Raw genomic sequence first — 14,406 nt, forward strand, 5'->3', positions numbered from 1 at the left:
AAGGCAAGGCGGGCACTGGGGGCCGTGGGCACCGGGGGCCGCGGAGCCGAGGGAGCCCGCCCCTTCCCTCTGCCCCACAGACCCCCAAGCCCGCACGAGCGCCTCATTCTAGGCCAAGCCTCCGTGGCAGGCCTGGGCGCGGGTGGGCACCTGGGTCCTGGCCGCTGGCCGCCCCTGGCCGGGCTCAGGTCGCCCAAGAAGGACCCTCTGGAAGCTGCTGGGGTGCAGAGGGACGGCTTTGCGGGGGCGCCCGGGCTCTCTTCCACACGGCAGCCCGCCTCCCCCTCGCGGCCCCCACGCCTGCTGCGGCTCTGCCTTCCCTCAGGCCTGGGCCCCCGTGGCTTCCAGCTCCCCATGTCTAAGGGGTCTCGCCTGCCACCAGGCACGGCGCGGCCACAGCTCCACTTCAGGCCCAACGCGCCCTGCGAGGGTCAGAGTGCTTACGCCACAACAGCCCTCCGCGGGGAAAGGCCCGGCGCCTGGGCACCTCGTCCGCCTCACGCCTGTGCCACGCGACAGACCAAGGCTCACCGTGAAGTGCTCCTGGGACTTGTAGTTCTCATCCAGGTAGACACGGGCCCTGTTGAACTCCTTCATCGCGTCGCTCGACAGCAGCTCTCTGGAAGGAAAAAACAAGCTCTTGAGCGCAGAAGACGAGCAGGCATCCCGCAGCGCGCAGGCCCAGGGGCGTCGGCTCCAATGCCACATTTTACGTCCTGAAAACCGTAGCGTGGCGTGAAGGGACGAGCCAACGGGCCCGAAAGCTGGAGCGAAGCGGACGTGTCGGCAGGGACGCCGCGCTTCCAGCAGCAGCACTGGCAACGCACAACGCACAACGCCCGCTCTGGCCCCCCGGCCACACCCTCAGTCACGCCTGTGCCTGCAGCCCCCTGCGCCATAGGCCTGGCCTCCAGCGCCCGGCCACGCATCCACAGTCGCAGCCGCCATGGGCTCCTTGACGCAGATGGAAGGGCAGAGGTGCCAGGGCTGTCCTGTCAGCAGAGAGGCGGGCCTTGGTTTATAACCTTCAGACATGACGTGTTCTAAGGACTAAAAATGAATAAATTGGGAGAAAAAAACACAAAAGGCCAGCGGCTACAGCGGCATCTGTTTGAAAGCGCTGTCAGTTCCTGACCGTCTCTGCAGCCGGCTCCTGCTGTCGGGCTCCCTGGGAAACGCAGCGATGAGCCGGCCTTGACCGAGAAGCCACGTTTCCGTGGGAGAACACCTAGGTCTATTGTTTTCCCCTCAAAGCCAAGTCCCTTGAAGAGACTGTTCCAAATGCTTGAAGGCAGCAGAGGCTGCTCGGTTCAGCGAGGTGAGGCCAGCCAGGCCTGCTGCGACCCCGGGAGCACACGGCTACGGCGGTTTTCACTTCCCAGCAGCACCTGGGGGAGGCATCCCACCTCCACAAATCCTTACAAAGCCAAGTATCTCCACTAGTGGAATGAGGAGAGGCCCGTGTGCCCACCCATGCCCTTCCTCCCAGAAGGCACCACTCAGAATGCACAGAAGTACTTTTGTGCGTTTGCCAACGTCATGAGTTACATACGATTAACTGCAAATTACACCAAAACTTAACCTCCAGTGCTGCTTGGGCATCTGCGCAAAGGATCACAGGGCACCCAGCGGGCAGCTCGATGGGCCGGGAACAGAGAGAGCGCCGCCGGGCAGTGTGGACGGTCCCTGGCAGGGGAGTGAGGGCCAGGCAGTGTACACGGCCCCTGGCTGGGGGGTGGGAATGGCCGGGCAGTGTGGACGGCCCCTGGCAGGTGGAGACGAGGGCCAGGCAGTGTGGATGGCCCCTGGCGGGAAGGGGGATGGCTGGGCAGTGTGGACGGCCCCTAGTGGGGGGGACGAGGGCCAGGCAGTGTGGACGGCCCCTGGCGGGCGGGGCCTGGGCTTCCACACAGCATGGAGAACCAGGAGCAGCACAGCCACTTTGACCCCAGCCTGAAGTGACTGTCCATCTGGGTGAAAGAGAGGCCAGCAGCTCGGGAAGAGGCGACTAGAGGCCCTGGGGGCCAAGCAAGGGCGCGCTGCTGCAGCGCCTTTCCACCCCGCATGGCGCCCACGCCTGGCGCCGCGGGGGCACTGGGCCCAGGTCTGGGTGCACGGAGCTCCCTGGGCCCCTCCATGTGGGCCCCGCTCCTGACGCAACGGGGGTGCAGGCACTGGGCAGCTGCAGCCGCTCTCCCCGGGGCGCACCGGGCCCCGCGTGGGGCCCTGCTGGCTGGGGCTGAGCTCTGACCCCGCGCAGGGAGGCTGCTGGGAGATGTCTCTGGACCCTGGCACCAGTGGCACCCGCCGAGGTCCTGGAAGGGCCCCGGTCGGCCTGAACGCCCCCAGAGGCCGTGCCTTGGTGCGCCGTGCCTGACCGAGCACCCGCCCCCGCGGACGAGCTGTGCCTCAGTCCAGAACCTCCTGCTGCCTGGAGAGGCTGGAAACACACAGCCATCTGAAATTATTTTATGAATCCCGGAAGATGACGTCTTTAAAGCACTCCTATTGGTGGAATCCCTTTGACTCGTGAAATGTGGCTGAGGGTGTTTTGATTAGGTTTCCTGATAAGACAGCATGTCAGTGAGGCGTGCGCTAGCTGGGGTCGGCGGACCCTGGAGGGTCTGACGTAAAAGGAGACACTGAGGGAGGCGCACGCAGACGCGGGAGCAAAGCCGCCCTTTCGATCCTGCGAGTGAGAGCTAGGACTGTGGCCGCCCATGGCTGCGCTGAAGGAGGGAGCCCCGGGCAGCTCAGAGCTGAGGCTCTGGCGGCCTGCAGGGGAGCCCGGGAGAAAGCGGAGCCGCCGAGGCCGAGGAGGCCCGGAAAGGGACAAGCCCATGCCAGGTGCGCCCACGGCCACCGGGAGGAGACGCAGTGGCACCGCGGTCAGCGTCAGCAGAGGCCGCTGACCAGCTGGGAAAGGCCTCTGGCAGTGCCTCAGGCGGCCTTCCCTGGCCTGGGGACAGGAGATCCACGCCAAACAACCCCTGGACATGCCAACCGCCTCTGGTCCTTCACATTGGGAGCCCTTTGGCAGACTAAGACAGGTCCCGACAGCGCCCTAAGAAACCCGAGCCCACGGCATTGTGGGGGCGCAGACGTGGGTGGAGCTCCTGGGAGGCAGGTGCCATGCACATGTGCACGAGGCGGCTGGGGCAGGGACCTCCCACCCCCCCGTCGACACAAGGGCCTGGACTGCTGACCCAGCTCTGGGCAGCACCCCAGGACCCTCAGCCCAGGGCGTCGCTGTCGGCCACCTGTGGCCACACATCCTGGCCCCCCCGCCGGGCCGCCCCTCCCCACAGGGCTGAGCTCAGCCTGGGGGTCCCACCTCGTGGAGGGCTGCGGGCAGGCATCTCGCCCTCAAGGCCAGGAGACGCCCACGAAGCCAATGCCTCCCATGGGCCGGGGCCTCCTGCACCAAACCTGGCATCGCCCTCGGCAGCTCTCCCAGGAGGAGCACAGCCTGCGCGGCGTCTCGTGACCCCATCGGCCCTGGCCTCCCTCAGCCGGAGCTACCGATGGGGGGTGGGGCAGCATGGCAGGACAGCTGAGGGGCCTTGCGGTGCAGAGCAGCTTCGGGAGAGCTCAGGGCGGAGGGGACACGCACCTGCACAGCTCTGCCATTGGGGTCCGGGAGAGCACCAAGCGTTTGGACCACCAGCCAGCTGTGCACCCGTGCTGTGCCAGAGGCCAGGACCCCAGCAGGGCCCTGAGCCCAGGCCGACCCCTGCCCACTTGCCGTGGGCCTCAAGTGCGGCTTCTGGCCAGGGTGCATGAGGACAGAGGATGGCGCCGTGCCAGGCGAAGGGCACGCTTCTGCAAAGGGTGGGAGCGCGCAGGCTGGGGTGAGGGACCAGGACGGCCCAGCCCCACAGCAGGGGGCTGAGAGCACGCTCACCAGCGAGGCGCCCGGCCCTGTGCGAGCAGTTAACTTCCTCCCCCCCTCGTGGGCACCATGGGCACCCGGCCAGGGCCAGTGCGCCCTCCACAGACTCACCGTGGAGCCAGCAGCCAGGCAGCCCCAGGGGCAGCACCTCGTCTTCCAGCAGGCCCCACCATGGGCCGCAGACACCGCGGGCCAGCACAGGACACGACGGAGAGATGTGCAGCCTGTGCCGCACTCCAGGGCGGCCGGCACGGGGCGCGAGGGGCCACGCAGGCGGCACCAGCAGGCTCGGGGCAGGCCAGCAGCGCCAAGACACGAGGCCCAGGCGTGGCCATCCAGTGTCATCCAGTGAGTGCGCACCAGGGAGGACGAGGAGGCCGGGCCCGGCCCGACACCAGCCTCCGCCAACTGCCCGGCTGGCACCCCTGCAGGGCACACGCTGCTCCCTTCCGCTCATCGCCAAGAGGCCCCAAGAAGAAGGCGCGGTGGGCCTCGACCCCGGAGCGAAGGGAACACGGGCGGTGCCCAAGAGGGGCAGCACCTCCTGCAGCCGCTGCCCGCCAACTGCTCAAGAACGGAGAGTCAAGGGCGCACGCACGCGCCTCCTTGCTGGTGCCACCTGCCGCCACGAGCCCCTCCCAGACCACGGGGCCTGGGTGCCCGGACCTTGTGCAGGATGAGGCAGAGCCCGCACCCTCAGGAGCCTCTGGCTGTGCCCATGGCGGGGCGCGAGGCCCGCAGCGCCTTCCTCCCGCAGTTAGGCACTTCCCACGGACGCGCAGCCTCCCCTGGCACAGCAAAGCCCTCCACCCTGTTGGGACACGGGCGGCCGGCAGGCACCGCCCACACGTGCTGCCTGGGGCCCCGCCCGGCCCGGGGAAGAGGAGCGGGCTCGGTGCGCAGGCTCGCGCTGGTCAGCCGTGACACGGGCCAGAAGGCAAGCCCGTGGGTGGAGGTGCCACAAGGACGTGCTCCCAGCCCCTCGCGAGCCACTTACTTGACAAACTTGTCCACGTGGCACATGGAGGCCTCGTAGTTCTTCCCTCCAAACTCCTGGCAGTGCAAGGCCATGAAGAGCGGCTTGTGCGCATGGACTGTCTGCGGAGGAAGCGGAAGGCGCACACGCGTTAGGGGCGCTTGTGCGTGCACAACCCGAGGGGCACGCCCACGCGGGCACACGCGCACACACGCAGGTCCTCGGCGCTGCTTGGCGCCGGCAGCACGCAGGGACCGGGCTCCAGCCCCGGGAAGGGCCGGAGGGTGAGCAGGTGGGGACCGGCGCGGGCCTGGCGTCGGCCCACTCACGGCTCCGCTGGTCCGTTTTCTAGGTGTCTTCCACGTGCCCTTGACCATTAATTCCTTAGAAAAGATGCTGGATTTCTTTGGACCTTCTTAAATAATTTAGGGGTATTTTTTCAGTAACAAAAAGACATTCTCTGCAAAGCACTTGGAGAAACCCATGAGGACATAAACCCTTGAGATGAGCCACAGCCTCCTAAGTAAACGTGGCCACTGTGCACATCGCAGGACATCCCTCCACGGGGGCGCGCATGGACAGGCATGGATGTGTGTGCAGGGCTCCGTGTGCATGTGCCTGCGCACTCACTTCCCGCCCTCTCTGGAAACAGTAGCTTCCAGGAAGTGTCATGTGCCTGGCAGTGCGTCAACGTTGGCTGCTGCCCTCGCGCCCCCAGCCAGGGGCTCCCGCCTGGTCCACGCCACAAGCCAGCAGGTGGCAGGGCCCCAGCACCATGACACGGGCAGCCGTGCAGACCGGGAGTGCCTGCATAATGCCGACACCTGGTCCACAAACCCCGGCTGCAGGTGCGGGGACGCAGCTGCAGTCGCTGGGCAAGGTGCCCCGACTCGGGCAAGTGGGCCGAGGACAAGTGTCCCTGGTTCTCACTGCCCACCCGACGCCGACGCCCTCCTGAGGCCACAGGAGGCTGGAGCGAGCCGAGGGGGCGCGGTCGGAGTCAGGGCGAGAGGCCCCACACTGGCGCCGGGCCTGGAGCACTGCAGCCTGCCCGAGGCCCCCACGGGCCGCCGCCCTGCTGGCGGGCAGCCTCGCCGTTCCCACTCAGGAATCGCAGGGTCGCCGTGGCACAGACGGCATCTGCCAACAGAAACCTCCGCGGAGGCACTTCTGGCCGAGAGCCTGGGGCGGCGGCCCGCGAGCCAAGAGAGCACGGCTCCTCGCGCCGCCAGCCACGCCCGCGCAGCCAGCCCTGGAGCCACAGGCCGCCTTTTCCTCCTCCACACGGGGACGCCCGCCCGGCTGGCCCTTGCCCTGATCCATTCCACCACCGGGCAGAGGTCGAAGGACCCTGCTCCGACTCCTGGGCTTTCTTTTTGCTCATTCCAAGTGGAATTTACGCCATCGGCTTTCTTACCCAGACTGAATTTGTCTCCCCTGGCCTCCACGTGGCCCCTTCAGTCAGGTTTCCTGTCCACGGCCCAGCTCAGCCTCAGCCTCTGGCAGCCCCTGACGCCCCGTCGTCAGGACAGCCCTCCCGGAACGGGGCTCCTGCCCTGGGAGCTGGCCGAGGCCCTAGAGCCCCCACTGGGGCGGCCAGTCCCTCTCACGGCTGCCAGATGGGGAGGCTGGAGGGCTGACGCCTCGGGACAGCGCCAGGTGGGGCGCGGCTGCCTGGGATGCACCACACAAGGGCCCCCGCCCTCCCCGGCCCCCCTCCCCAGCCCCTGCCCTCCCAGGCCCCGTGGGGCTTGGCCTGGCCCCCCCCTCCCCGGCCCCCACGGGGCTCGCCCCGGCCCCCCACCCTCCCCAGACCCCGAGCGGCTCAGCCTGGCACCCCCCTCCCCGGCCCCCGCGGGGCTCGCTCCGGCCCCCCACCCTCCCTGGGCCCCGTGGGGCTCGGCCCGGCCCCTTGCAGGGCTGCACAGGATGGAGCCTGCAGGCAGGGCCCAGGCGTGGTCCCCGGAGCACTACGCTGAGTGCAGGCTCCACGGTCCGGGCCCTCCCAGCCCCTCCCAGCCCCTCCCACAAAGCCCCCCTCCCGGTCCCTCCCTGCCTGCTCCCCCCTGCCTACAGGAAGTCACACCCGAGCATCTTCCCATCCCCAGCGGCACACCTGGGGCCAAGGGGCTCCCAAGAGCACTTCCGCGGACCATCAAGCTCGGAAAGGAAAGCGATACAATGAGAACTGGAGCTCTACCAGCATGAGTTCCACTTGAAATTCACAGAAAAACTGGCTAGTGCCTGTTCCAGTTAGGGTTGTGCTTTCATGAAAGTGCCAGAAAGCCAGATGTTCTGCTACTTAAACAAGGAAGGGCCCTTCTCCCACGTAACAAGAAGCCTGGAGGCTGGTGGTCCAGAGACAGGCAGCTGCCAGCGGACGGCACAGCAACCAGCTGCTTCCACTTTCTGTTCAGTCACTTCTAGAAGAGGCTTGCATCCTCCTGTCTGCCCTCCTGGCCCCCGTCCCCCCCCAGGCCCCCGTCCCTCCCCAGGCCCCCGTCACCCTCCCAGGCCCCCGTCCTCCCCCAGGCCCCCGTCTCCCCCCCAAGGCCCCCGTCTTCCCCCCCCCCGAGGCCCCTGTCCATCCACGGGGCCCCTACAGACAGCTTCTCCAGGAAAATCATCAAAATCTCTATCGAGCCCCAGCTTGCAGCCTGCCCCCACCCCGAGCCCAGGAGCCAGCACCTGCCGCTCGTCTCCTAACACCCGCGTATGCAAACCCCATGCATCCGGTCTCCCTGGAGAACCCCTTCCTTCCACTGGGAGATTGACAATTCTCCCAGCACAGGGACTCTGAGGGTGACCAGGCACATGGGCGCAACTGGCACGGGCGCCAGTCCAGGTGCCTCACTCCTGTCCCAGCAGAGGGCAGTGGTGGCACTGACCTCAGGGGTCCCAGGCAGGGCAGCAGGCGTGGATGATGGCGTGGACAGTGGGCATGGGTGGCACGTGTGGATGGTGGACAGTGGGCATAGACAGCGGGCGTGGACGCAGGCATGGGTGGCGGGTGTGGATGGCGGGCAGGACAGCAGGTGTGGGCAGCGGGCGTGGATGGCGGGCATGGGTAGTGGCCTCCCCTTGCAGCCCACACTCAGCACCTTCCTCACCGCCCTTCGTGGGCCCTCTCTGCCTTCTGGCCACAGACTCTGCACACCACGCTGCCTGCTCTGGGACGGGGTGTTGCTCAACCTTCTCAAACACCTGTTCTCCCGTGGGGCAGTGGGAGCGCGCAGGGCTCAGGCTGCTGCCTTGGGCCTCGGTCGCTAAGCTCCTCTAACCGACTGGCACCAGTTCATCTCCACGACATCTATCTGAACCACAGGCTCCGCGTGCCACCGTACATGACTTCCCAAAGGGCTGAACAGGACTCGACCACACCAGCAACACACAGGCCTGCTCGGAGCACTCCTGCAGGAAGCAAGCTCTCGGGGGGCGGCCCTGGGGCACGAGGCGAGGCGCACTCCACACGCCCACAGCCCGCGCCTCCACGCGCAGCAGCGTCTACGGGGACCTGTGTCAGAGACCGGCCTTCGCTCAGGCGCTGACAGAGCAGTGTGGGTCCCTCAGCAGCCAGCGCGTGTTTGGTGGGTGCAGCCTGGCGGTGGCCAGCCCCGGAAACCCCTGCCGGCCTGAGGGGCGGGGGCTCTGCACAGCGCATCAGTCGTCATGCTGCCCCTGCACGGGCGTCACCACCAGGAATAAACCAGGAGGAAACAGCAGTGGAGCTAACTCGGATGCACACTGTCCACTGACGTGCTGGGCAAGCAGTGGCACCAAGAAAGTCAGAACCACGGCAGGAAAGCTGGCCCAGCGTGGCACGCAGTTGGCGAGCTGCGCCGAGACGGGCTCCCTGGGCCAGGCTCTCCCACCCCTGCACTGACTGCAGCGCTGTGCCGAGCACAGCACCCTCAGGCCCCTGGGGTGCCTCCACGGCCCCCGCCCCGACCCCACGCTCACTCTCCCCAGGAGCCAAGTCCCCAGCCGGATGCCCTTGGCAGCTCTGCTGGCACGGAGCCCGCAGAGCCAGCCCCGAAACTGCACCCACACATGCCCCCGACGGCCGCGACTCGGGGCCGGCCTGCTCTGCGGCACTTGCGAAGAGAGCGCGTCCCACAGAACCATAGGCGGTGCGAGAGGAGGCCGGTAGCACAGGAGCTCAGGCCAAGCTGCGCTCGATGTCCAGCTGTGACGGGAATGGCACAGCCTTAACTGTGGCCACTTCAGGAGGAGAATCGCTGGGCTCCGCAGAAAGAGCGTGGTGCTGGGTCATCAGCCCCTGCACGCCCACCAGCAGAACCCCGGCGGGTGCGCTCCGGCGGGTGCGCTCCGCCGGCTGCAGAGACCAGAGAGTTCCAGCCTCCTGCTGCGCGCCGAGGACGAGACCAGCTTCTGACAGCCCGCTCCGTCCTGAGGCGCCAGGCTGTCGCCTCACCTAAGCGTGCGGTGGCCACAGGGTGCAGAGAAGCCCTGACTGTCCCTTCCTGGTGAGCTGGAGTGGTCCCTGCATATTAAGTAAGATGCACCCCCAGCTGCAAACCACCCAGAGTAAGCAGCGATGGTCTAAAACGGATTGAAGCAAAATCACCTTACGATTTACAACCACGAGCTCATGACGACACTAAAAGAAAAAACGCCACGTCCGTCATCTCTGAATGAGGACAGTTTTGAAAACGGTAGGAAGAGAAGCCAGCAGCACTGCCACTGCCTTTTCTCCACCGAGAAACAAACGGAGGGCACGGCTGCCCTGGTGGAGATGGGCAGTTAAGAAAGGCGCAGCGAGGAGGAAGGGAGCGCGGCCTTCTCCCCCACGAGGCCACGACAGGTACCCGAGGCCGCGAGGCACCGCCCTGAGTTGCCTGAACCTGAGGCCTGGACCTGAGGCCGACTCTCGTGCCACCCGGGGGGTCACAGCAGCAACAGCCGAGTTCTCCAGCAGGTGAACTGCGAGGAGAGCAAAACAAGGCCAAGACGCCGCGGAGTACCACATGGGCAGCGCCGCCCGGAGGAGACCTGACGGAAACAAGACACACAGTGCCCCGAGGCCAGGACCCACGGGGACTCCCCGTCTTCTCTGGCCTCCGTCCAGGGGGCTGAGGACTAAGAGCACCTCTGCCGAGCCCACAGAGACAAGGCGGTGAGCAGGGCCGGGACACAACACAGGACGACACTGGGTCCCCGCGACCTCGACTGCGGGGCGCGCCCCCAACCCGACCGCCGAGAACGTGGAAAGCGCGACCACCACAGCGGGAGGACAACCAAGAGATGCCCACGCCCGGCAGCCTGAAGCGGCCCTGTGGCTGTGCTTTTGAAATAAACGAAAAAATACGAAATCGCAACAGACAAACAGAAGCCACAAGAGAAAAACAGAAGGAAATTTAAAAATGAGTAAAGACAACACGTGGAAATAAATTATTGGAAGGGCTCAATGGCAGAGTGAAGACAACAGAGGAAATGTCAGTAAATCGGGGCTAGGTCAACAAAAATCACGGAAGCCAAAGAACAGGAAGGAAGATGGTCTAGAAAACCTGCTCGGGGCCTCGGGGCTGGGGACAAGGTCAGCAGGTCCAACTACGAGGAACCGGAGCCCCTGCAGAGAGGGAGAGGCTGCAGAGGGAAAGAACGCCTGAGAAGACAATGACCAAAAACGTCCCGAATTTGACGAAAGACAAATGTACAGATTCCAGAACCTCAGGGAATGCTAAGAAAGATGCAAAGAGAACCACACCTAGCCACATTGTACAGGAGAGAAGCTTAAAGCCCCCCGAGAGCAGTGAACACGGTGCGTGTGGAGCACGACCGCCAGGTTCCAGGGAGCACGGGGGCCAGGAGAGGGGCAGCCCCTCCAGGTGCAGACGGACGGACAGTCAGCCCTGGAGCCCCTCTCTGTTGGCCCTCACCCTCAGGCAGGAAGGCGGAACAGAAAGGAAGAGGAGGGGGCTTCCCAGCACCACAGCCACGCACTGAAGGTGGCGCGGGGGGCCGAGGAGCCACGGGAGAGGCGAGGCAGGTCACTCATGAGCTCGCTGGCATGGGGGACCCCCATGACAACGAGGGCTGCACCTCCACCTGTTCCCCCCAAATTTCCTCTGAAAAGGAGATGAAAAAACCAAGAAGGAAAGTCCGTTCAAGAGCAAGCCCACAGCAGAACTCAGCCGTGCGTGAGAAGAAGGGGCCCTGAAGCCTCCTGGGGAGAGGGGCCGGGCGGGGAAACCTCAGCACGAGGTCACAGCCAGGGGGCCCCAGGAGGGCCAGGCCAGGGGGGCCGTCAGCGCTGCAGACAAAGCCACGGCTTCCAGAGAAGAGAAGAGAAAAGAGGGGGCAGCCGAGAGATGACAAGGAAGAGACGAGAAAGAGGGAAAACCAGGCCTGGCAAGACGGGAGTCAGAGCTAGGGCGACACCAGCGCAGCCCAGTGCGCCGGCCAACGGCAGAGGTGCCAGGGCCCGGGAGCCTCCAGGCGCCTCCCATCACCAGCCAGGGGCCAGGACCCCGGAAACCAGCATTTAAGAGAGTGAAAAGCTCTCTGAACCCAGACTGCAAAGACAGTGTAAATGAACCCAAAAAAAAAGGGAGCAAAATGAAAGCAGTATTGATTAATATCAGGAAAGGAATGGAAGAAAAAGGCAAATTATCACAGAAAGAAAAAATAAATCACAAGGTGGCAAAGGCAAACCAGGTTTACATGAAAGCCACTAAGGGACATTGGAAGCTGCAAATCAACAAGAGAGTGAAAGTGGCATAACAAGGAAAAGGGAAAAACATGACAATGGGAGCCGGTAAAGGAGGAGCAACATTCACATTAGTAGAGGCCATGAGGAAGAAAAACAAACACTGGCGCGGGCTAATGCCTAAAACAGCAATCCAAGAAGACGTTCCAAAAATAGACACTTCAACAGACACACTGAAAGGAATGTGTTTCTGAGAAAACCCAGAGCAATCAACGCTGAGGCATATCAGAAAAACTATTAGATTTTAAAGATAAAGAAAATCCTCGAGGCCTCCAGGTAAAAAATCAAATAACTATAAAGAGGAAAGAATACAACTGGTACTAGACTCTTCAATGCCACATGCAGAACAAGGCAACGATGAGGCAAGCCCGCTGAGTCTCAATTAAGCAGAGCATCAAGGCTACAGAAAAGCCGTTCCAACACATCAAAACTTAGGAAATCCTGCACGCAGCAGCCATCTTGCAGGGCGAGGTGAACTTTTCCTGGAGAAGAGCCAGATAACAAATGTTTTAGGCTCTGCAGGGTGGCACAGTCTGTTGTGACCCATCGATGCAGCTGCCTTAGCAGGAAAGCACCTCGAACAGGCAGCAGCCCGATCGAGCCAGGGAGAGGGCGGGAGAGGGGCTCGCTCCTGGGTAGTGGGCAATGACAACTCTGCCAACTGGGCTTTCCAGCACATGGGGAGGGCACACAGGTGCCACCCAGAAACCCCTGGCTTTGAAGAGTTCTACATTGTACACAGAGGTGGCATCCACTAACTTCAAGTAGACGGCAAAACGTTCACGCTAAAGCACGGCTTTCTGGAAGGCCCCGCCGCGTCTGTACACTGGCTCTGCCCCTCCCTGGCTAAGCGCCCACGCCTGTGGCCGCTCCACATGTCCATTCCCGTGCCTCGCCTTCCCTGGACGGGGGCTGCAATGACCCCCCTGGGGCCATGTGCTTAAAGCCATTTGCATCCAATGCCACCGCTTGGGCGGAAGGCGGCCACGGAGCTGGGATGCGGCTGCAGAGGACGACAAGTGGCCAGTACTGGCCTCCGACTCCCTGGAGCCCGGGCCTGGGACAGGGATGCCGGTGGCTCCAGGGCGGACGCACAGGCAACAGGCGACCCCACAGTCACCCCAGTTGGCGTCGACCGGCCTCCCGGGAGCGGGCAGCATCTGGGTGACCCTGGACCAAGGTTTCCCTTCAGGCAAACGAGGTGCCAGAGCCCGGAGCTCCCGCAGGACGGACGGGCGCTCCAAGCACAGCCGGCTCATCCGGGAGAAAGGCAGGGGCATGGACAGAACGGGAGCTCGCAGGGGACGCCAGCGCGTCGCTGAGGACGGCCGTCGCCCTCTGAGCGCGGGGCAGGGAGCCACCACCCGGGAGAGCCGAGGGCGCCCCTGCTCAGGCAAACATCTGCGTGCTTGAGTCCACAGGGCAGAGGAGCAGTTCCTGAGGACAAAACAGGCTTTCATCACCGTTCCCTTGAAACACACTCTTCATGGGAAGGCTCAAGAAAAACACTGTGGAAAAGGGAGAACTGGCAGTGCTGGCAGGAGGGAGCACGGGGAATTAAGAAGAAAACAAGAGCCGACGACAGAGGCGGCGGCCCGGCCGACCGCACCACGCGGCTGGCGGAGCTGAGGCCAGGCCGTTCGACGCTGCCCGCCCCCCGCCGGGGCCAGCATGCCCCCCACACAGGAACCACCCCGTGGAGGCCAGAGGCAGCGGGACACCCGAACACGGCGGGAAGGGCAGGGACGCCTGAGAGCAAGAGGCCGTTGGCTGCTGGCCAGCAGGGCTCTCGTGCAGTGCCGGGACCTCAGGGCAGCCGCCCTCCTGACTCTGGGCTGCCCGCTCCAGTCCCAACGAGATCGGGCTGCCCTGGCCCCTGCCAGCCCCAGTGCGCAGACCCGAGAGGGACAGCTGGCACTTGGGACGAGATCCAGCTCCCGCGTGGGCCCTGCCAGATGCTGAGCAGGAGCCACGTGATGGCGTGCCGCCATGATGGAACCACGCGAAAGAGCCACGCTGGAGGAACCGCAGTTAACAGAGCCACAGGGCGCTGCGGCAGTCACCAGAGAGCCATGGAACGAGTCATGGGCAAAGCAGGCCGGAGCAGCCGCGTGATGAGCGCACGATGGAGCCGAGCTGCAGAGCCGGCTCACGGCACCGGCGTCGGCGTGGTCTCGGCAGCCCGCCGGCTTCCTGGGGCTCACGGGCACAGCGGGCTCTGGAGCCGGGGGCCTCTCCTGCTCCGCCGACTGTGCCCCCGCTGGCGCCAGCAGCGTGAGCAGCCCAGCACCTGCCAGAGCCTAGGCCTGCAGCTCCCCTGGAGAGGGCCCACCTCCGTGGCACCACAGGCCACATGTGTCTGCACAAAAACTGAAGGTTTTCCCACCTTGCTCAAGGCCAGCCACTGTCAAAACAAATCCCAAGGGCTAAACAAAAATGTCTTCCTCCAAAAAGCCCAAGTAAGACAGAAAGTGGACTTGGTTCAGTTTAACGTTAGCCTTTGCTTTAGGAGCCAGAGTTCTCCAAGTCACCAGCCTCAATTGAAGGACCACTTTTCCTGAGCCAAAGGGGCAGCATCAAGGAGGTGGCACGAGGCCCCGCTGGCCCCCACCCCCTGCTCCGTACACGCCGTGGTGGCCACGTGGCCACGGCTCTGAAGGCACAGGGTTGCTGGGCCTCCTGGAGGCAGAGGCACGGCCGCCCCACCCTGCGCAGCGCTCGCCACCACCGCCCTCCACGCTCCCCGCTCCCCCCGGCCCCCTCCTGAAGAGCCCATCTTCCCCCCATGGCAGCCTGCATGCCCCCCAG

General features: G+C 64.6%; 1 protein-coding gene across 1 annotated transcript in view; it reads right to left on the bottom strand.

The window, feature by feature from the left end:
* INPP5A (inositol polyphosphate-5-phosphatase A) overlaps positions 1 to 14,406 on the bottom strand; it is a 124,808-nt gene that overhangs the window by 95,592 nt on the left and 14,810 nt on the right. Inside the window, exons 3-4 of the mRNA XM_058299471.1 lie at positions 4,890 to 4,990; positions 532 to 619 (exon numbers count right to left, since the gene is read on the bottom strand). Of these exons, the coding sequence (XP_058155454.1) occupies positions 532 to 619; positions 4,890 to 4,990 (189 nt within the window). The remainder of the gene's footprint in view (positions 1 to 531; positions 620 to 4,889; positions 4,991 to 14,406) is intronic.

The sequence above is a fragment of the Dasypus novemcinctus genome, chromosome 6, assembly GCF_030445035.2.
Source record: "Dasypus novemcinctus isolate mDasNov1 chromosome 6, mDasNov1.1.hap2, whole genome shotgun sequence".
Lineage (NCBI taxonomy): Eukaryota > Metazoa > Chordata > Mammalia > Cingulata > Dasypodidae > Dasypus > Dasypus novemcinctus.